Consider the following 21,064-nt stretch of genomic DNA (forward strand, 5'->3'; position numbering starts at 1 on the left):
TCCAGATGAAACTGATTGAGAGGGTTTGTCCCCTCCGACTCACATGGAGGCAGACAGCAGAACCAGGATTCCAGACAACTGAGTTCTGACCCTAGGCTTGGCCTTCTTGAGCCTCTGGGAGCATTTGATTTGCCTGGAAATCTTATACAGATGCAGGTTTTGGTTCAGCAAGTGAAGCCCAAGATCCCAAATCTCACCAGAGTTCTGCTGGTGCTGCTGGGCCACACGTTGAGGCTCTGAACGAAATCCATTCAATCTCATTCCCCATCAACAAGAGAGTTTGAATATGCACCTCAAAATACAGGTGTTTCTTTATTCATAAGGCATGTGCACATAACACTAAAATAATACACTAGGCAAAGTGTCTGCAGTTCTCAGCTGTTAACATGACCTTAAAATGAAAATAGAAATTTAAAAAGAAGGCATAAAATACCAAGCATATGTGGAAGTTTTAATATTTGCTCCCTAATGGAGTATCTTATATGCACAGCCATCTACTCTGCAGTCTCCTGTTACTCAGTGAAAAGGTCACTGTACTCTAACCCAGTTCCAATGCTCAGCGAAGCATTCAGAACTGGGAGAATGAGATTAGTTCCTAATGTTACTAGGTACTTTTGGAAGTAATACCTCAGATTCCTACAATTGTACGCCAAGAGGACCAAATTTATAGGAATGTCTTCATGGCAGAGGCCTGGCCTCTGGTATGGAGAATGATTCTACAGGTTTCACAAAAATAAGTAAGACTTATGTAACAGTCATGTCCCACATTACTGTGCTGGCTTTGAGAGCCTATTGTTGGATCTCAAAGTTGTTGTTTTTCTTTTCTTTTCTTTCTTTTTTTTTTTTTTTTTTTTTGGACCCAGGATTAAACCTAGAGGCACTTAACCTCTGAGTCACATCCCTAGTTACTTAGGGCCTGGTGTAAATTGCCGAGGCTGGCTTGGAACTTGTGATCCTCCTGCCTCAGCCTCCTGAGCCTCTGGGATCACAGGCATGTGCCATGCTGGATCCTGTGTTTTAATGAGAATCATAGCAGCGCTGTCTCCAGGCCACTTACAATGCCAGGGACATTCCAGTTCTCACCACGTGGTCCTTTCACCCTGTATTCTCAACATCTAGTTGTGCTAAAGTCTAAACCCTGGCTAACGTCAAATGGTCTGATGCTTCTGTATCATGAAAGGTCCTGAGAACACTCAGCACTGCGAGGAACCAGTTGCGTTTCCATAGACAGCTACGGCGTTACTTACAACTGCTGGTCCCAGAGGCTGCTGTGATAACAGCAGTGTTGAATCTGGTGGTTCTTTCAAACTGCTGGACGGCTATATTCTAATTCAAGACCTAGAGTCAGCTGCATTCTATTGACTCCTCACACACCACAGCTTTCCACGAAGTCCACCTGCCACCAAGTGAGCCTACAGACTTCATCAGTGGCTCTTCATTTGTCCCTCGACTGAATCTCTCCAAGTCAATGAAGGCTCTTCAGGGAACTCTTTCCTGAGGTCCTGAGCACCAGTAGTGCTCTGGGCAAGCAGCAGGACAGACATATACCTGCTGGTTAGTCAAATGGTGCTCTTACCTTATCAGAGCTCAAGAAAGCATTAACATGGGAGGCCAAGGGCCATCATGGTCACTGCCATAGTCTTCATGGGCTCTAAGATAATGCTATGTACACAGAAGACGACAGAAAAAATCTAAGGTATGTGATTTAAATAATCAATTATATGATGATTAAAAATGGACTGTATTACCCTAGTCAACACCTGACTGTGCAGATGTGGGAATTCGCTTCCCTCTGGAGCCCGATCCTCTCACCCTACACTAGGAAAGTTCCTGGACATCTCTGAACCCCATTACAGCATTGGCACTTCATGCCCTCCCTCTGGACAGCCTTTTTGGAAACCCACAAGTTTGGTTCTTCACATGAGTTAACTCACATGCTGGGACCTTGCTTGGCTCTGCACGAGTTCCTTCCAGCTCCTGGCCAGCCTCATTCACACACCAGCAGCTCCGAAGGTCGAAGTGTGACAGAGGTGTGCTGAAGTCTGAGTAGGGCCCTGGGTATCGGCCAAGCTGGCCATTTAGGATCTGCCAAAAGAGGTAGGGATCCAGGAGGACATTCTCCCCGGGGAGAGTCATATTCCTTTCCAATGATGCCAGGGGGACATCTTGAAAGAAAGAATATTGAGCCAACACTGGAAAGATGCCCTGTTGGCCAGCCTCATACAGGTTTTGAACAAAGAGACGGAAGTTTCTGGAAGCTGCTTCTCTATAGCTCATGATCTTCATTAGCAGCGCAGCCGGGGTCAGCTCCTGGCCATCCGTGTTCTGAGCCCTCCATTGCTCGTACCACTCAAAGGCCTGCTCGGGGGGCCCATCGCATTGCACTGGGTTCCACTGTCCCCCCACCCTGCACTGTGGGACGTAGATGCTGGAGATGGTGGGTGGCATGCTGGAGTTGGCCATCAGGACCCTCACCATCCCAAAGAAAGCTTTCTCGGCCTGCAACTGACAGGAGGTGGGACCTGGGGAGGAACAAGGAACAGGTACTTCAGGTTAGCAAGTTTAATAAGCCAGAAAAACCAAGATAAGACCACTTATTGTCCAAGCTTGATCTAAAACTTTATGCAGCCACAGTAACCTGTCTGAATAACACCTAGACAAAGATCGACCCAAGACCCATAGAGACCAGCTGGTGACAGCACTACAGAAACTTATGTATCAGTTCTTTGAAGACACTTCATTCCTTAGACTGCTTAATATTATTCATTCTTTCCTGGATAATTGCTAATTTAAGTCCCTAATTTTGCCCTTCATTCAATCTACCCTTTCACATAAGCAAATTCATATTTCTGCACTGCACTGGGTTTGGGGACCCAAAGAAGGACTCCACAGACTTACATTGCTTGGGCTCGCCAATTATACTTCGAGTCCCAGGAATAGCCTGACCCTCAGCATCCACACAGTAGCACTCGGAATTGAAGCATTGGACAGGCAGGAAGTGACCCTCACTAGTACAAGAAGGGACAAACAAGCTGGAGCCAGCAGGCTGGCTGCCCATGAGGCTTTGCATGCGAGCCCTTTGCTTCTCACACTCTGTGGGGCACCTCGGTCGTCCACCTCGGACTCTGGAGCCAGGAAGTTCTTTGCCCCGGGCATCCACACACCAGCACTCTCCAGCAAAGCACTGGACATCCGCATAGTTTCCTTCAGGTGTGCACGAGGGGACAAAAAGCCTGCCAGGGGTCTGCTCACAGACCTGGGAGCTGAGAGCTACTTCCATCACGTCACCTAGATCCCCCGCCACATCTTCTGGTACGGAAATGGCATGCTGCAGGAAGACAAGGAATTCTGGAAGCTCCAGGAGAGAAGCAAGGAATTTTAAGGCCTTTTGGTTCTCTTGCAAATTGACTTCAAATCCAAAGCTGCCCACAAGTGGCTTATTCACAGCAGTGTCCTTCGAGGCACTGAGAGTCCCTGTGGTAGAATTTGAAGCCAATCCCACGGAGGGTGTCTTGGCTAGTTCTATTGGTCCCCCTCCATTCTGGAAGCCTGAGAGACCAAGTTGCTGGAAAAATTGACTGAAGTTAAATGTGCCTCTCATGCCAAGGGCTCCAGACAAGTTAAACTGGCCAACATTTACCAAAAATTTCCCTCCAAAAAGGTTTTGCTGGAGTCGCTTTGGGTTGGTGGTAAACCGAAGGGCAAGACGAGCCAGCTCCCGGGAGGGAAAAATGGCCCTCATGGCTTCTTTGAGTAGACCCTCAGATGGAGAGAACTGTGGATCCTGCCCCTGTGCCACTGGGCGGAGGAGCCCAGAGTCAACCAGCAGCTCCTTGATCATGGGGGCGCAGGATGTGGCTGAACTGGTTCCTCTCTGAGAGACCCGCCTTTTCCCGGGAGCAGAGAACAAGTCCTGCTGGCTGAAGTAGCCTGAGGTCCCAAAGTAGAGCCTGGTCAAGGCCTGCCGCCTTCCTGAGGCACAAGACTGGTCTTCAGCTGCAGGAGACACAGAAGCAGAGACGTGCTTTTAGCATCACACCCTGAGAGAGCCCTCAGGCTTTTCCGGCGGTCAGATGCCAAGAATTCAACCCAGAACACCTGTATTTTGGACCACTTTCTTCTCTTTGTCCTTTGACTTTTTTCTTCCACTCTGAGCCATCTCCGTGTGGCCATTTGGGGGCGTGACTTCCAGGCTACACTATCACTCTCCCGGCCTTCCCTAGGGGCCCATTCTTTTCTAAAGCAAGTCTCAGAGATGTGGGGCTGTTCCTGAGACTCTGACCACATTGCTAACAGTACGGGGTTGAATGGTTCCCCTCTCCCCAAAAGTATTCATATCTACCTAGATCCTGAGAATGTGACCTTATTTAGAATAGGGTCTTAGCACATATTCTTAAATGGGAATATTTCCCTATATTGTAATATGTAATATTAAAATTATAGGAAATGTCATTTTACCATTCTATACTATAATACCCACCCAACAGACACACTTGACACATCCTCTGGGCTTCTTGGTCTTTCCTTGAGATTACTAATAAGCAGATATTTAACTCAGTCACCTCACACATGGCCAGGCCATTCTATCCAAACAGCCTGGGTTGATAGTCATCACCATGAGGAAAGAAATGCAAAATTCAAATGCTAAGTGGCAATCTCAGCAAGTTCAATAAGCCAATGAAACCATAAATCTTGGGGGGCTTTTTTAAACAACCTACCCCACCCTCAACATTTTAAAATATTTTTTTCCTCTCAATTCACACAGATATCAGAAAAGAGAGTCAGACAATTTCCCTGTGTATCCAAGCAGCAGAGAAAGAACTGGAATATGTGATGAAGTCGGGAAAGACCGGCAGCCTAAGAGCATCAGCTCCTGCAGGGAGGCATGGGGAGGTAAAGTCCACTGCTCTGCCTCAGCACTGGAGCTTAACCCTGCTATGCATTTGTTAGGGGTGTTGCCAAGGCAAAGAAATCCATGTGGCATTTGTTTCCACAGCAAGAGCACTGACACACCCAAGAGAAAAGGTAAAAACGTGTGCCCCACTGTGACCCATCTGTTCAGATAGAGTTATTGTCTTTCATTGAAAAGCCAATTCTTCACCTCCACTCGAAAGTGGAAGGCATAACATTCTCCAGGTTTCAACAGAACTGAGAGGGATCTTAAATACTTCCAAATCAGAACCTCAAAATCCTCTTTCTTGACATCCTGACACTCCGAAAATAGAATACAACTAAACACCATGCAGAATACTTAAAGTGTTGAGTTGGAGAGGATTTAACAGGAACTACTGAGTGAATGTTAACGTGTCCATGTTGAAGTTACACAAAGACGTGCATTCCTCCTTCCCTGTTTCAAGTCTTCCTGAAGCCCTAGTCTTCCTGAAAGCCGTGAGAGCTCCTCCCTGACCCCATCAGCAAGATCTCACTGGAAGAGGGAACAAACACACTCTTGCTGGAATGCCCAGTGAGAGTTCTCAAGTTCATAGCCTTCCCTCCTGTGTTGGTCAGCTTTCTGTTACTGTGACAAAAGTCCTGGGCTGGGGCTGGGGCTCAGTGGTCGGGCGTTCGCCTAGTGCGTAAGGGACCCTGGCTTCCATCCTCAGCTCAACCTAAAAACAAATAAATAAAACAAAGGTATCGTGTCCAACTACAACCAAAAAATTTAAAAAGAAAAAAAAGAGGAAAGATTTATTTTGACTCATGTTTCAGTATATGGTCAGCTGGTTGCATTATCCTGGGCCTATGGTAAGACAGAGCCTTACGGCAGGGGGACATGGCTGAGCAAAGTTGTTCACTTCACACCGCATGGAAGCAGAGAGACAGACTGGGGGCTAAGGATAAGATATAGTCCCCAAGGGCATGCCCTCAAGGACACACTCTCCCCAACTAGGCCCCACCTCCTATAGTTCCCAATAGTCTATTCAGTTATTAATCCATCAGTGAATTAATCCAACGATGAGGTCAGAGCCCTCATGACGCATCACTTCCCAGATGCCCCATCTCTGAACATTGCTCCATTGGGAACCGAATCTTCAACGTGTAAACTTTTGGGGGACATTTTATACTCAAACCGTAATAATTCCTTCTACTTTCATATTTGGTCTCTATACTGAATTGAATAGTGTCCCTCAAAATTCTTTCCATAGTTATAAAATCCACTCCTATTTGGCAAAGTGTCATTGTAGATAAAATTGGTTAAGTAAGATCAAGTCATATTGCACTGGGGGGAAGGGGGAGTCCCTTAATGCAACGTGACGGATGTTCTTGTTTGAAGAAAAGAGACCAGACACCAGCACAGAGGGAAGACAGCATGTGACAATGCAGGCAAAGACTGGAAGTATGCCACCCTGGCTGAGGAGTGCCAAGGGTTTCTGGTGACCACTATGAGCTTGGGAAGGCCAGGGAGACCCCCCTGTAGAGCCCCTAGAGAGAGTGCGGCCCTACTGACCCCATGATTTTGGACTTGCAGTCACCAGAACTGTGGTCGTTCTAAGCTGCCCAGGTTGTGACGACTTCTTGTCATAAGCTCAGGGTTGAAGTCCTCACCTCTCTCTCCAGGACACCACAGTGAACTTCCGGTTGGCCCTGGCCTCCAGTCCATTGTGCCCTTCAGCTCTGCTCTGACCTTTTGGGGGATCGGCTTACACACGAAGCCCATCAGGCCCCTCCAGCTTGCAGCCTCCATCTCCCCTGACCTCCAGCATGAAGGCCCTCCAGCATAAAGGCCGGAGCCCTGTTATGTAAGAACCCCTTGTCGTGTGCCTGGGCTTTCCCAAGTCTTAGAGGGCCCAGCAGGTCCTGGTCAGACTCCAGGTATCCTTGCTACCCTTCTTTCAGACGCAGTGTCCCTCAACAGAGCCATCCTGCACTCCATGCCTGTCATTTCTTCTCTTGCTCTCTCTGTGGAGACCCTGTCCTCCCTTTCCTCCTTCAGGATCCAGGGGCACCCCGTCCTCACACCCAGGGCACAGCACTGGCAGACGTCCCCCTTTATGCTCCCTCAGCTCCCAGACACCCTTCCCCCATGGCACCGCTGAGCCCTGGATATGCCCTGAGCTCGCGAGGTCGGACACAAGATGAGACCCTGTTGGAAGTTTATGGCAACAGACCCCATTTCATGCACATGGAGCTCAAAGGGCCAGCAGGGCACTCGGGAGGCAGTTAATCCATGGGCTGGAGAGAGGACAGTCCCCAGAAACAGTGGATGGAACCTGAGAAGGTCCGAGGAGGACAGGCCCCCACCCCTGGAGAGGAGACCCACCGCAAGATGGCAGCTCCCCTTGCTGCCGAGTCCCAGGGATCTCCTTCCCCCGGGCATCCACACACCAGCACGGCCCTTCCGTCTGGCACTGCACTGCCCGGTAGTCTCCATTGCGGTGGCAGCTTGGAACATGGGGGTGGCCAAAGCTGGTTGCTGCAAACCGCTCCACTTCACATTTGGTGGGGCCTAGAAGAGATGGGTGTGGTAAAAGAGAGAGGAACGAGGCCCGTGCGCCCACAGCAGGCACTGCTGTCTGGTACTGTGAATTCTCACATCCCTGCCTTTATTCAAGTGGAGGTACAGCCACGCAGACTGCATTGATCCTAAACCCAGGCTGTTCCCTCTAGCAGAAACACATTGTCCCCGCTCTGTACTTACATCGGAATCTGCCAGAGGTGACTAGCTGAACTGCAAGGAACCGTCTCTGCAATATCCGGTACAGGGTGGTTTCAGCAAAGGTGGAAGGCAGGTCCAGGCCAGCAAAAATGGTGTCGTAAATTTCATCTAGTAACAACTCCAAACCTGAGCAAAGGCAGCCAGTATTTTAGGGAGGAACTCATTCAGAAAGAAAGCCCTGACCTCTCTGGGCTAACAGATATCCAGAGGGACAGAGCCTTTACCAACAGCATCATGCATCGGTTCTGAACAACACTTTAATAATTCCCAAAATCGGGGCTGCCCGTGTAGTTGGGCAGGTTGCTCATTGCACAAAGCATCTGCCTAGAGAATGAGCAGATGACCGCTCACCAAGCACAGAGCTGTATTCTCCCCTTTAGCACAAATGGGGGTGCTCTGGGAGCTAGCAGCAGCTGCATTCAGTGTACTACAGGGAAATGTTTGCAAAGGCCACTGCCCCACCACACCCGCAGCAGCCTGGCAGGGGAACAAGCAGGCATCACGGTTTCTGCTTTACTTGTGATGAGGATTCTCCATCATGGAACCCCACTCCCCTTCAGGGGGCCTGAGGGGGCTCCCTCACCTGTCTCCGCCAGTTCCCGCCCTTGGCTGTCAGCACAGTAACAGTACCCAGACACCTCAGGGAACCTGCTCCGGAAGGAACTGAAGGTCACAAATGCCTCTGGGAACCTGAGGGAGAATGGGATTCATGGTCACCACTTCATAGGAGGGAAGCAGCTCCAGCTGTCCCCATCCAAAGAGATGTGGCCACCTGCTCTCCCTCAGAGAAGGAATGTGTACCGTAGCTCGCAAGCCACTCACTGCACCTTCAGAGAGTGCATTTCTTTCCCAATCTGTCTACCCTTGAGAGCAAAGCTGGACCTGGTAAAGGAAAACTGGGCTGAGCTGTCTCCTACCCATTAGTTTTTTTTATGTCCATGAACACAGCTCTCAGGGCCAGGTAGAAACCAGGGAGTGGACATTTAACTGGCTCCTCCGCTAGCATGTATCTCTAGAGACAAAAAACCAAGTTTGCTTTGCAAATGTAGTACACTGTAGATGATCTAATTTTGTGAGATCAAATGATTTCAAGGATCTTTACGACTTTTCAAGAGTTTGAAAAAAATTCTCTCATAGGAGATCTTTAAGAAGAAAATTTTCATTTCATATTAAAAAACACACACACACAAAATCGGGCTGGGGTTGTGGCTCAGTGGTAGAGTGCATGTCTAGCACATGTGAGGCACTGGGTTCAATCTTCAGCACTGCATAAATATAAAATAAATATATGGTGTGTCCATCAACAACTAAAAAATAAATATTGAAAAATAAACACAAAATCAATGTGATGTCACAAACAAGGGCACCACCTTAAGTTGAGGAAAAGTCAGCGTTAGTCATGTGTACCCTTGTCAATTGCTACAAGAAGCTCTTCAGCTGGGTCCCCATTCTAGAACTAATAGGAATCTAAAGTATAGAAATCCAGATTGAGGATTTCTTCCCAGAGGCAATGCTTTAGTGACCAGAGAAGAATTTTTCATCTTTAGACAATATCGATACTTTTTTTTCCAATCCCTACATAACTAGCACCTGGTCCTCATCATGGTTTCTCCCTGTGTTGGGGATTGGACCCCTCGCAGCAAATTCACACAGTAAGAGCTCTTAGCACTAACAGATGGTCAGTGATGGGGAAAAAAATTAAAAAAGCATAGTCCATCTCCTAAATGGAACCAAATACCAGAGTTGAGGAAGCTACATAGAACTCTAGCTAAAAGTGGACATGATGGCGTATGTAGAAAGGCTGCAGTGCATATAAGATGGCGTGCACCCACCGCAGCAACCACTATGGAAACCAGTACTGCAAGACATTGCATGATGTGTGTAGCTGCCCAGATTCTGGACATGTGGGTGCAATGAGGATGAACTAATTTGAATGGAAATAAATGTGCAAAACAAAAGCTTTGTAAACACTGCAAGATTATGGATTTTTTCATGCTGTTGGTTTGTTATTGTGTGTCTGTGGATTATATAAAAAAAGAATGTTACCATAAGAGTATTTTAAAAATTACTTTACCCAGTTGCCACTGATAGGATGCACATAAGAAAAACATTTGTTTTTTGGAAACTGAAGAAATTCAGTTCTAAAAGTACTAATAATGGTATAAGAATTGTTTCTATTTATTGAGCACTAGTTTGCAAAACACAATCTGTGAAATATCTAATATATATTGACTCATTTAATCCATCTAATGCTTTTAAAAGGAAGGAGGTATGATTTTTAGACCACTCTACAGTGAGGTGTGTGTCGCCGTCTTGGTCTAGAGGTGGGAACTGGTGTGCTCTCCCTGCTCTTAGCCACCTCATGATAGCTGCCTCTATCAGTGGTGTCACTTATGTGTGCTTGGCTGTACCTGGCTCCACTCCCTTAACGGGCAAGGTACATGGGTGTGTTCTGACAGTCTCCTCCGCATTCCCAACACCTCGCGTCACCTGGCATCTAATAGATGTTGAAGATACATGTGTTGCATATGTACATTGACCAGTTACCTGGAGGCTTTATTCCAGCATGAAGTGCAGGGACTTCACATCATTCTCAGGTTCTGCTCTCCTGATGCGACCCAGAGGCCTGCTTTGGCCTCTTTGCCCAGGAAAGGCATGGCCTCCAGGGTCTTTGTCATTTCACTCAACCATGTTAGGATCAAAACCCCTCATTCCTAGCAGGCATGCTCCTATAAACTGCCTGCACCTATTGTGCTCGTGGTGTGGACCTCGAGTTCTGGTATCTCCTCTGCCTGCATCCTGGAGGGTGCCCTGGCTTCGCTGGAGGAAGGCCCATCCTATCCTCCTGAGAACATTGCTCTAGGGTTAGATCGCCTGAGTCACTAGGGCTGTCTTTTCTCACCCCTGGGACAGATGTTCTGTGCTGTCATCTTTAATCCCTTCTTCCCAGTTCTGTACCTAGTGAGAAGAGCTAAGGACCTGAAGCGGAACATACCAGAATTCCTGCCCTGGTCTACCCACACGTGATGATTGCTGTTTATTGCTCTTTAAAAATGACAAATATTGAACAATCAGATACTGAAGCCAAGCCCTCACCATTTTTATCTCATTTAATTCTCACAAGAGTCCTTTCATAACATCTCCATTTCACAAATGAGAAATCAGGAATTCAGAGTGGTGAGGTAGTCAAGCCAAGCTCACTGAGCTGGGCCAGGTATCCTGAGGTCACTTCCAGTGCTCTTTCAACACAGAGGGTGGCCAGATGGTGAGACTATGCTTAAATGCAACATGGTTGTTGGAGGCCTAACCTGCAACCAGCGGTGAGTCTAAGCTCCAGATCATTCCAAGTTCTTGTGTTCCTACAATCCAATCTACTACAACCTAATTTTTGTGGATAATTTTTTAAATGAATGAATTTTGGACTCCACCTCCAGCATAATAATTTGCCCTATCAAGGTTGTTTTTGTCATTGCTTCTGCTATTGTCATTGGTGACTTGCTGTCACCAGGGCAGGAAGTTTTCTGCTATGCTTTCAACTTCTCATTAGATTTTATATCCCACTTCAACCAAGGAAACGCAGACTTCTGAAACAGAACTGAAATAACTGATAAAGAGGACAGCCCTGGCTCCATCCATATACTGAGGTCAGCTAGGTTTGGCCAAAGAATACTGCTAGAGGTGGTGGGTTTGAGTGGGATTCTACAGCCCAGAAGGGCGACTCAACTAGGAGAGAAGGAAGAATGAGAATGTGTCCAGAAAGATTATTAAAATGCCTCCAACTTCTGGTAGAAGACAGACCAGTGTGGGCAGAGGAGAAAACACAGATGTTGGCAGTCAGACAGAGATGCAAGTACAGTGGAGAAGGCTGAGGACCAGCAGCAGTGTCACTGAAATACAGTGCATGGCAATACGGTCTCTGCTGCTTCTCGTGGGCACTGGCCTTAGGAAACCAGAGGTTTCACTGCTCATTGGTACCAGGATATTGTCAGGTCATATAGCCCCATGTGGCATATGGCATGTGGTGAGGACCTTTGTGAGGACCCCAGGACCAATGTGTCCTCCTCAATAGGAGAGAGACATTGTGTTCTCCTGGGAAACGGGCTTCTTTTCATCTGGTAGAAACTGAATAACAGTTTCATCTTTTCATCTTTTCTCTGGAAATAGGGTGTTCAGAGACAAATATGAAACCTCTCACACTTGTCATCACTTTACAGAATGATTGATATGAGCAAATCAATTACCAATCTTTGCCCTGACTTATTCTTTTTGTGGGGAGGGATAGTGAAAATAGAACCCAGAGGGGCTTTACCACTGAGTCACATCCCCAGCCCTTTTTATCTTTTATTTTGAGACAGGGTCTTGCTAAGTTGCTCAGGGCCTCACTGAGATGCTGAAGCTGGCCTTGAACTTACTCTCCTCCTGCCTCAGCCTCCTGAGGTGCTGAGATGACAGGCATGTGCCACCTAACCAGCACCTTGACCTATTCTTATCTTCTACCTTTACTCTGCCCTCCTCACAATTTCCTCTAGTTTCTGCTTGTATCCTGCTCTGGGCATATGGAAGAAGGAAAAAAGATAAAATCAATGCAAGGTAATACGCATTGCATCTAGTGGAAAAGGTTGCTTGCATTTTGTTGATCATCTCAGGGTGATCATAGAAGAATCCTCAAAAAGAAAATTCTAGAGGAGAAGCAGGTGATGGCATTGCTGAGTTTATGCTCAAATTGTGTCCAGCCCAGACTTAATAAAGCTCAGTGGAATCTGCAATGCTAGTACCCCCAAGACATCCAGTCAGGCCATTTGCAAAGCAGGATTCCTGCCTCTGGGCTCAGGCAGCAACAACCCATATTCGGATTCTCTGCCTCCTCTCTCTGGTGCTTCCTTCAGAAACCTAACCACCAATTAAATTAGCAACACGTTTGATTCTGCCCTGCACTCCAGTGGGTGCTCCTTAAGAGAGGGTCCATGGCCATGCACAGTGCCTGAGGTATGACCAAGCATCACAGAGATCTCCTGTGAAGGTATCAGAGGAATCATCTGTCAAGATATCTCCATATGGTCTTTTCCATATTCCAACTTTGGCACATATTAAGATGTACCTGCCCTCTCCCACCAGACAGTGAGGATGGCATTGAGGAGAGGCATGTTGCTGAGAGGTTTGAGTAACCTTAGTTACTGATATGCCCGACACCACATCTCCATTTAAAATCCTCGAGGAAATCCCTTCAGATATTCAATATTCCAAAGTCAAATTGTGACTTTCCTTTTCAAAGGTATTCTCATTGAAAACAGACAAGGAAGTAATCCCTGACTCTCCCCCTCCCTCACTTCCCTATCTGTTTCTTAACACAGTTTACAGATTCCACCTGGTAAACGGTTCTCCAGTCCTGCTCGTCTCCCATCACCCACTCCATCACCTGCTGCAGACAGTGGGCTCCCACCACATGCCTGGCTAACTGCAGTGGCCTCTCAAGTCAGAGTCGTCTCCCAGCACCCACTCTGCTCTTCCCCCACCCTGGGCATTCTTTTCAAACTCCAAATTGGATGGGAATTATGCTATGCCCCCGCCCCCCAGCCAGGCTTAAAAAATTACCCTTTGTCTATCTGAAATTCGTCTGTAACTGGCCACCCTGTGTTTTATTTGGCAACCCAGGTGTTAAGCCTACTCTTACCTGGCCTCCAGGGCTCCTTCCACTCTCCCCAAAGAGTCACTGAGCCTGGGACTGGCCAGGTCTATGTAAGGATCAGAGAATTCCTGGTTCCTGCTGGGCTTGGAGTAACAAACCGCCAGCCCTTCCCGTGATTTTCCTAAACCAGAACTTTCTCTGAGACATGCTTCCATACCAGAAAGGAAGGAGCTCATTTCCAGATGAAACTTTGCATGTTTACCAACAGACGCTCCATTCTCAATTTTGCATTGAACTACACTGCCCTCTTGTGGAAGTAGCTGTGAATTGTTCATCACCTTAACAGGGCACCTGTGCAGTTCCTTGGTGCATCTTCCTGTTCAGTAAGCATTTACTGTGGACCTGCTGTGTGCAAGACTCTGCTACATGCCAGGGGGTGGGGTGAGGAGGGGAGACAGATTCTACTAGCATTCATGGATTAAAGGAGACAGACAGCTCTGGGACACAATCATTATGCTTCCTGAGTTCCTTAACTTCTGTTTCAGATTCCTTGTTTGCATTCTAGAGACTCTGATTACACAATCATTTCCATGAGTATTACAGTAGATAAAAGGATGTAAAATTCCCTGGATATAGTGAGCAATGAAGTGAATTGAGGATGCACCGGTCGCATCTATGAGCGTTGGGTAATTAGGCCATTTGAGCTTCCTACGTGCACACAGGCAGGCCATTCTCTAGTTGCCGGGTGGGGAAATCCAGGCTACATGTGCTGAAACTGGGTGATGTGAGAATTCCCTACAGATGAATGATAGTCTACAATTTTGTCAGTCCCCAATGGTTCATGAGTGGTTTGTCGTCGTATCTTCACTGTGAACTAATGAGCAGGGATTGCCCTCCGTTTCACAGATGGGAACACCAAGACACCCTGCTCTGCAGTGGCAGAGACAGAATGCAGGCCCTGAAGGCAAAAGCTACAGGGCCAAAGAGTGAGGCAAATGGACGGAGTTGGCAGGAGTGGGGAAGAAAAGCTCAGAGGAACCCTGAAGCAGAGGGTGAGCTTTGATCCCAAGAGGGTGGCTCAGGCCCAGCTTCTGGTTGCCACTTGGAAAAGCAAGTAGCCCTCGCCCTGGTTCTTTAGAACCAAAAATTTGAAAGTTTAGGCTTTAGGTTAAACATATGAAATTGTCAATTCTGAACTACACTTTTACCTATAAAAATGAAAACTTAGGGTATAATCTACTAAAAAGTCCCGATTTTTACACGGTTATGCATCTCAAACAAAGCCCATCCATGGGACCAACACAGGTTGCTAGTCTGTGATGCCTCTCTGGCACAACCTGTGAGAATTTCCCCTCACTCAGAGAGGGAAATGTGGTTTAGGAGGCCAGCCACATGAAGACCCCAGCTCACCAGCAGAATTCCTGCCAGTGTTCACAGATTCGTACTTTACTCTATACACTTCCATTCCATCTGAAGTCTACAGGCATCTTTAAGAGTTCTAGCATCCTGTGATCTGAGGTGCCCATGTTGAATAGCCAGAAGTTACTTGGCTGTCCAGATTTATAAAGCAACTATCACTCTATATTTGTTATTTAAATCATTAAAGTTATTCCCATGGGCACAGGAGGAGCATGCCTGTAATACCACTGACTTGGGAGGCTGAAGCAGGAGGATTGCAAATTCAAAGCCAGTATCAGCAACTTAGCAAGACCTTGTTTCAAAATAAAATATATATATATATATATATATATATATATATATATATAAAGTACTGGGGATGTACCTCGGTGGTAAAGTGCCCCTGGGTTAAATTTCCAGTAATAAAAAAATTAATTAAAAAATTCATAAGTGCATACATAAGCATTCTTCACAAAAACCCATAAACATAGTTATATCCATGTTTTTAAACATGCTTTCTTTTGTCTTTTTCTGCTGACCCTCCTTCTGCCCACCCCCAACCCCTTCTCAAGAGCAGCCCTGACTATCTAAGTGGCCAATGCTAACAATGTAGAGTGTGCTTATTCAAATGTCTATCCCTGCAGACCTTCACAGACACTAGCATAATTATATAAGCACATACAGAGGATCTTTTTGCTTGTTTCCTTCTTAAAAATCGAATCATGCTATATTACTTGGATTTTAAAACTTTTATCACATAATCTGATAGAGATGGAAGCCCCTCCAAGTTGACTGTCCCAGCTCTAACACACTCATCTGAATGTCTGCTGAAATATTTATGGTATATATACATTTTTTCAGCCATCCACTTTTTAATGATCAGTTTTGTTTCCCCCATTTTCTGCTACAATGAAAGTAGTGTAGCAGGCACTTAGTACATGTGTCCCACATTTTGGTATTGTAATTTTTACGGGCTGGCTGGGCCAGAAGAAATACACACACACACACACACACACACACACACACACACATATATATATATAAATAAATATATATATATATATACATATATATTTTATAATCACAATTATAAATTATACTATATATATGTGTATATATATACATATATATTTACATATATATATATATTTTTTTTTTAATTGCAATTGCCAGCTTGCTTAAAAATGCTGTAGCTGTAGGCAGCTCTTCACTCCTCACCAGGCTGGGTGTGTGACACACGGGCCCACCACTCCCAATGTGAGTATGAGCTTCATCAAGCGAGGGTCTGGTGATGAGTGGACCCCACGGGATGGCTGTCCTTACCTGTTGTAGCTATGGACCAAATCGAAGATCATCATGTCTGTGATGTTGACAAATTTGCACTGGACGGGCATAAACTCTCCATCTGCAGAACACTGGGGTGGTGACTTGTCTCCCACCCCATGGAGAAGACGACGGTTCCTTATCTCACAGCTCCTTGGACCTAAACATTTTCAGGAAAAAATGTCAAGTTCCTGCGGACAGGGAGGTGCATGTGTTTCTGCAGTTGAGATACGTGTGCTGATCCTGCCTGTGTGACAGGTAGGACCCCGACAGTGACTAAGACCCGCACCAGGAGACTCACATGCACTCATTGGAATCCCACTTCTGCTTCAGAGAGCATGGGTTGTCTACCGTGTGAAGTATTGGAATAAAATCTGCCTTCATCACGCTTTCCTTTTCTTAGGACCTGGTTCTCTGCCCATTTTGTCAGACCTGAAGGGCTTGGTTTACAGTGAGGAAAACTGCCCCCACCCCTGGGGGTACTGATGCCCCCTGAGACTTACATCGCGTTGGCCTCCCCAGTTGCCGGGTGCCGTACACCTCCATGCCCTCTGCGTCCACGCACCAGCACTGCGCCTGCTGCAGGTCACACTGCACAGGCGAGTAGTCCCCTGAGTCTCGACACTGAGGGAGGTAGGATGCGGCCGTGCTGTTGAGGTAGCTGCTCAGCAAGATTTGCTGCTTGTGCAGCTGGCAGAAGGACAGACCTAGGGGACAAGAGCAGCCTCAGAGCAGTGTTGCAGGGCACTCATCTGTCCAGGGCCAAGGCCATGGAGATGGCTGCTCCCTCCCCAAGGGACACAGCTGAGAGGGAGACAGCAACCCCAGGACCTCAGGACCCGCATTCAGAGGGTTCTAGCATCCTGTGATCTGAGTCAGAGCAGGGCAGATCTCACTAGAACCATAGGGATCAAGTGCAGGCTCCCTGGCCTTGGCACTGCAGGGGAGATTCAGGCCAGCTGTTAACAGAGCTTGTCTGGATGTGGATTTCCTCATGGCTAGCTCTGTGACCTTGGGAAGGTACTCCACCACTCTGTGCCTCGCATTCCAAATCTACAGAGGAAAGGCCTTCCTCCAGGTGCCTGAGGGAGAGCAACTGAGGCCAACCACCATCCCCCTGTTGAATCCCTACTAAATGCTGTGTTTAATCCTCACATCACCAGAAGGCAGAGTGGATATTCATGCTGCAGTGAGGGGCTGGGGCTCAGTGAAGGCTTGCAGCCCAGCCAAGGTCATGCCACCTGACTGTGAGGAGCCAGCCCACTGATATTAGAAAGTGAAGTGGAGCCTGAGAAAGCTCTCTGCAGGGGTTAATGGCTCAGCTTGGGGCTCTAGTGTCACGTGGCTCTGGGGCTTTCTCAGGCCCCACTTCACTTTCTCAGGTGATGGGGTTCAAACAACCTCGACCATTTGCCATAGCAATCATTTTTACTAGACAGCGTTTGCCCAAGTCCCACAGCCTAGAGCCATGCTCCCTATGAGACACGCTTCCTGTACTGTCTGGCTTCAGAGCACCTGTTGTCTCTCACTCTTGCTCCCTCGACACCAGGCACAGCTCCTGGCACCTGGGAGGACCTTTGCAGCTACTTTTTGAACAGGTGATTTGAATGTCTCATTTGATTTCCGCAGAGCTCCTCAGGAGACAGGGCCTTGTGTGGATGCAGGGGCTTTTATTCTAACCAGGGCAGCCAGCAGCCCCGGGGCAGACTTTTGCCCCCTGCCTCCAGTCCGGTGCTGATTTCTGCACACCAGGAGTCCTGGCAAGGCCCTGGATCCCTGGGTGCCCCGTCCACACTCACAAGCCTCTGGTCTTCCCTGCCGCCTGCTGCCTGGCACTTCCCTGCCATCAGCACCCACACACCAACAGGAGCGGCCATCATTTCGGCACTGGACAGTCCTGTGGAGAGACATAGGAGGTGTCACTATGATAGGCTCCCAAAGCCACAGGCTGGGTCCCACCTGCTGGGGCCAGGGGCCAGCTCGTTATGTGGGGATGCAGGGTGGGATCAGGCCAGGCCATGGGGTTGTTCCCAGGGAAGTGATGGCTAAGCCAAGACTCATACGGTGGCTACAGTGGAAGAGAAGGTGACCAGGAGAGGAGAAGAGCACCTACCAAGCCCTGAGGACGGGACAGACCTGAAACTACAAGTGGCCAGAAAAAGAAAGGTGGGAACCGGGAACCTAAATACGGCCGACAGAAGCCAGGCACCTCTTCCTCCTTCCTCGCCTCCCAGAGTCCCCAGGGGTCCTAGCCCTGGACTAGCAGATCTCTGCACACTCTGGGAGTGTACAAGGTGAGTCTGGGCACGTGAAGAGAGTGCAAGACCACAGTGGGGGTGTTTCTCACATGAGTGTGTCAGAACACAGTTGTGTAGACAGAGTTCCCCTCACTCAGCGTGACTGCAAGAGCGGAGGGGACACGGGTGGCATGCTCATTCAGAGGAATCTGCAAGAAGAGGTATCTAGCTCCCCCCTGCACTACACATCGACTCTCCCAGGGCCCATGCCTGTGTTAGGACAGTGGCCAAGACCCTTTCCAGAGAGGAGTTCACTTGGGACACGGCAGCCCAGAGCCGCCCTGAGAGCCAGGCAGGGTGGGCCAGAGGCGACCCTAGACCCAGAGAGCCAGCTAGCCTCTGCTTCCTGCTACCCAGATTCCTTGTGAGGACAGACACCGGGAGCAGTGGAGGCACCAAGGAGCTCCCTCCTTCTCTTTATTAAAAGGCCACACACACTTATCAGTAAAGCAATCAGAGTAAAAATATTGGCAAGGAGAGAAGGGATCGGTCAGTGGCGAGGGTTGGATTGGGGCTCTCCAGGTCAGATGTCCTGGAGAAGAGAGAAGAGGCCCCCTCCAAATGATGGGGCCACGTCTCATCCACACTGAGGAGTTGGAGGGCACAGCTGAGAGAGTGCGTTAGTGCAAGATGCTCTGTGGGAGCTCATGAAGTCAGACTTACTGGAAACCCCCATCTTCTGAGCACTGGGGAACGTGGTCCGCCCGCTTCAGAAAGGCCGCTTCCCTCTGCAGCTCACAGGGTCGGAGCGGCTGGGCATCCACCTGGTATTCTAAGCAAAGGGAAGTACTTCATGAAAGGAGGGTACAGGTGGGGCTCCAGCAGCAGAGACGGGTCCTGAAGTGCAGATGCTTTTAGCAGCACCGTCATGAATCATAAGGGCCTTGCTGCATACTGGCAGCGCTCCTACTCTTCCCAGGGTAACATCAGCTCATGGGTCCTCCACACTCCCCTGGAAATGACCCATAACATTCTATTCACCATGCGGCACCAAGACTCGGCATCAAAAGTAACCTGCCCCAAGGTTAACTGCTGGGAAGGAAGAGTTCCAGAATAAACCCAACCCAGGACCCCACTCTCACTGGTGGGTCAAGGTCGGAAGGCCAACAGGAACTTGTTCCTGAACTTGTCAAGCCACTCCCTGCAGAGGCAGCCTGTCCACACACAGGGGAGTGCAGAGGAACTGACAGATTCCACAAGCCTGTTCCTCATTGACAGCCCCTGTAACAGGGGATCTTACTCAGGAATCACAGCCAAATCACTGGAAGTGCTACTGAGTACTCATGATGAAGGCACCGAGGGCTGGCACCAGTTCAAAGTCAAACACCATGTGGCTGACCCAGGATGTAACGGGGGTCCAGTCCACTCCTCGGGGAGATTATTTTTTCTACTGCCTGATAGTGACTTCTCAAATACTCAAATGCATGACATAGACTGTGGGGTAGCTAATGAGATAAAGAATCTAACGCCAGTGTCAAAAATCTGGCATAAGAGTGGGCTGAGGAGAGCTAGAATTGAACTGGGAAGATCTAGTTTCCCATTTCCTCTCTACCAGTCACATCTCTGTGATTTTGGGCCATTCAGGTCACCTCTCTGAACTTCGGTGTCTCCATCTGCACACAGCCGGCCTCTGTGTGGGGATTAAATCAGATGGCACATGTTTAAAGGCCCTGGGCGGAGTGGAGCCAACCAACTCGGGGTCGGAAAGCTCCCTCCCCTCCCCTGCTCCATGGACTCTGTTGGAGAACTCACCAAAGATGTTGGCTGACACGGAGCAGGACCAGCCTACCAGGCCAAGGACCCACAGGACCAGGGCCATTTTCCTGGCCCTTCCTGGGATGAAGAGGAAGAGCACTGTCCACCCTCATCCTCTGACAGGGGCACTTTATAGAGCCGTGGCTGGCACGGTCCTTGCACTCAAGGGCTCTCAGGGGGGCAGCAGCTCACTCTGTTTTCTCTGCTGGTCACAAGGAGCCCCTCTCACCTGTATCCACACCCACGGAAGACCCTCAAGAGGCCAGTGAGGCATGAGAACCTTGTCTAGACAGCAATGCAGGCACCGGGTGGGGTGGCTTCACCAGCCTTTACACGTAGCTCAATGTTGTGTAGCTTCGTGGTGACAGAACCATGCCACCATGGAGGAGAGCCTCCCCTCCCTCTCCTGCCCCTCCCTCTCTCCTTCCCACCTGCTGACCTGCCCTTCCCTTCTGTTACCCTCCTTCCTCTCTCCAGTATTTTCTTTTGAGAGCCCAAGATTTGCAGGTACTATTCTAGCAAGGACATTATGGCAGAGAACAAAACAGGCAAAATCCTGCTCCCCTTAATACAGGGTGTAAGAATGTGAATGAGGGAAGCCGTGTCCACACGTTCCCATTCTTCCTCGTGGCCTCCAGGGAGCAGGACCTGGCCTTTTTTCACAGCACGTGTCTGTCAGTGCGGCTCTGACAGGCTTCCAGCTTCCACCCCTCGCTCCTGATCTGTGTGACCTGGGAAACACTCATGGGTCCTCTTTCTCTAGACAGCAAAGTGGAAAGCAAAGTAACCATGTGTCCACACTTTTTTGGGCACCTGAAAGAGAATAAACGACATGCTGGCGAGTGCCTGACACTTAGCGCTAGCACTTACCCTCGTTGGCACTTTCTCTTTTTTGCAAAGGGCATTTTGCCAGGTAATGATAAGTGTGCAGAACAGCCCACCAGGTAAGGGGGCAGTGACAGGCTGGGGTAAAGGTCACTGAATGACCCAGAAAGTTCACCGAGGACA

General features: G+C 48.5%; 1 protein-coding gene across 1 annotated transcript in view; it reads right to left on the bottom strand.

The window, feature by feature from the left end:
* The window catches only part of Tg (thyroglobulin), a 211,589-nt gene extending 191,469 nt beyond the window's left edge, over window positions 1–20,120 (bottom strand). The window contains exons 1-10 of the mRNA XM_026407413.2: window positions 20,054–20,120; window positions 18,965–19,073; window positions 17,804–17,901; window positions 16,508–16,711; window positions 16,005–16,164; window positions 8,241–8,347; window positions 7,640–7,783; window positions 7,262–7,447; window positions 2,899–3,996; window positions 1,935–2,522 (exon numbers count right to left, since the gene is read on the bottom strand). Of these exons, the coding sequence (XP_026263198.2) occupies window positions 1,935–2,522; window positions 2,899–3,996; window positions 7,262–7,447; window positions 7,640–7,783; window positions 8,241–8,347; window positions 16,005–16,164; window positions 16,508–16,711; window positions 17,804–17,901; window positions 18,965–19,073; window positions 20,054–20,120 (2,761 nt within the window). The remainder of the gene's footprint in view (window positions 1–1,934; window positions 2,523–2,898; window positions 3,997–7,261; window positions 7,448–7,639; window positions 7,784–8,240; window positions 8,348–16,004; window positions 16,165–16,507; window positions 16,712–17,803; window positions 17,902–18,964; window positions 19,074–20,053) is intronic.
* Between the last annotated feature and the right edge of the window lie 944 nt (window positions 20,121–21,064).

This window comes from Urocitellus parryii, chromosome 7 (assembly GCF_045843805.1).
Source record: "Urocitellus parryii isolate mUroPar1 chromosome 7, mUroPar1.hap1, whole genome shotgun sequence".
In the NCBI taxonomy this organism is placed as follows: Eukaryota; Metazoa; Chordata; class Mammalia; order Rodentia; family Sciuridae; genus Urocitellus; species Urocitellus parryii.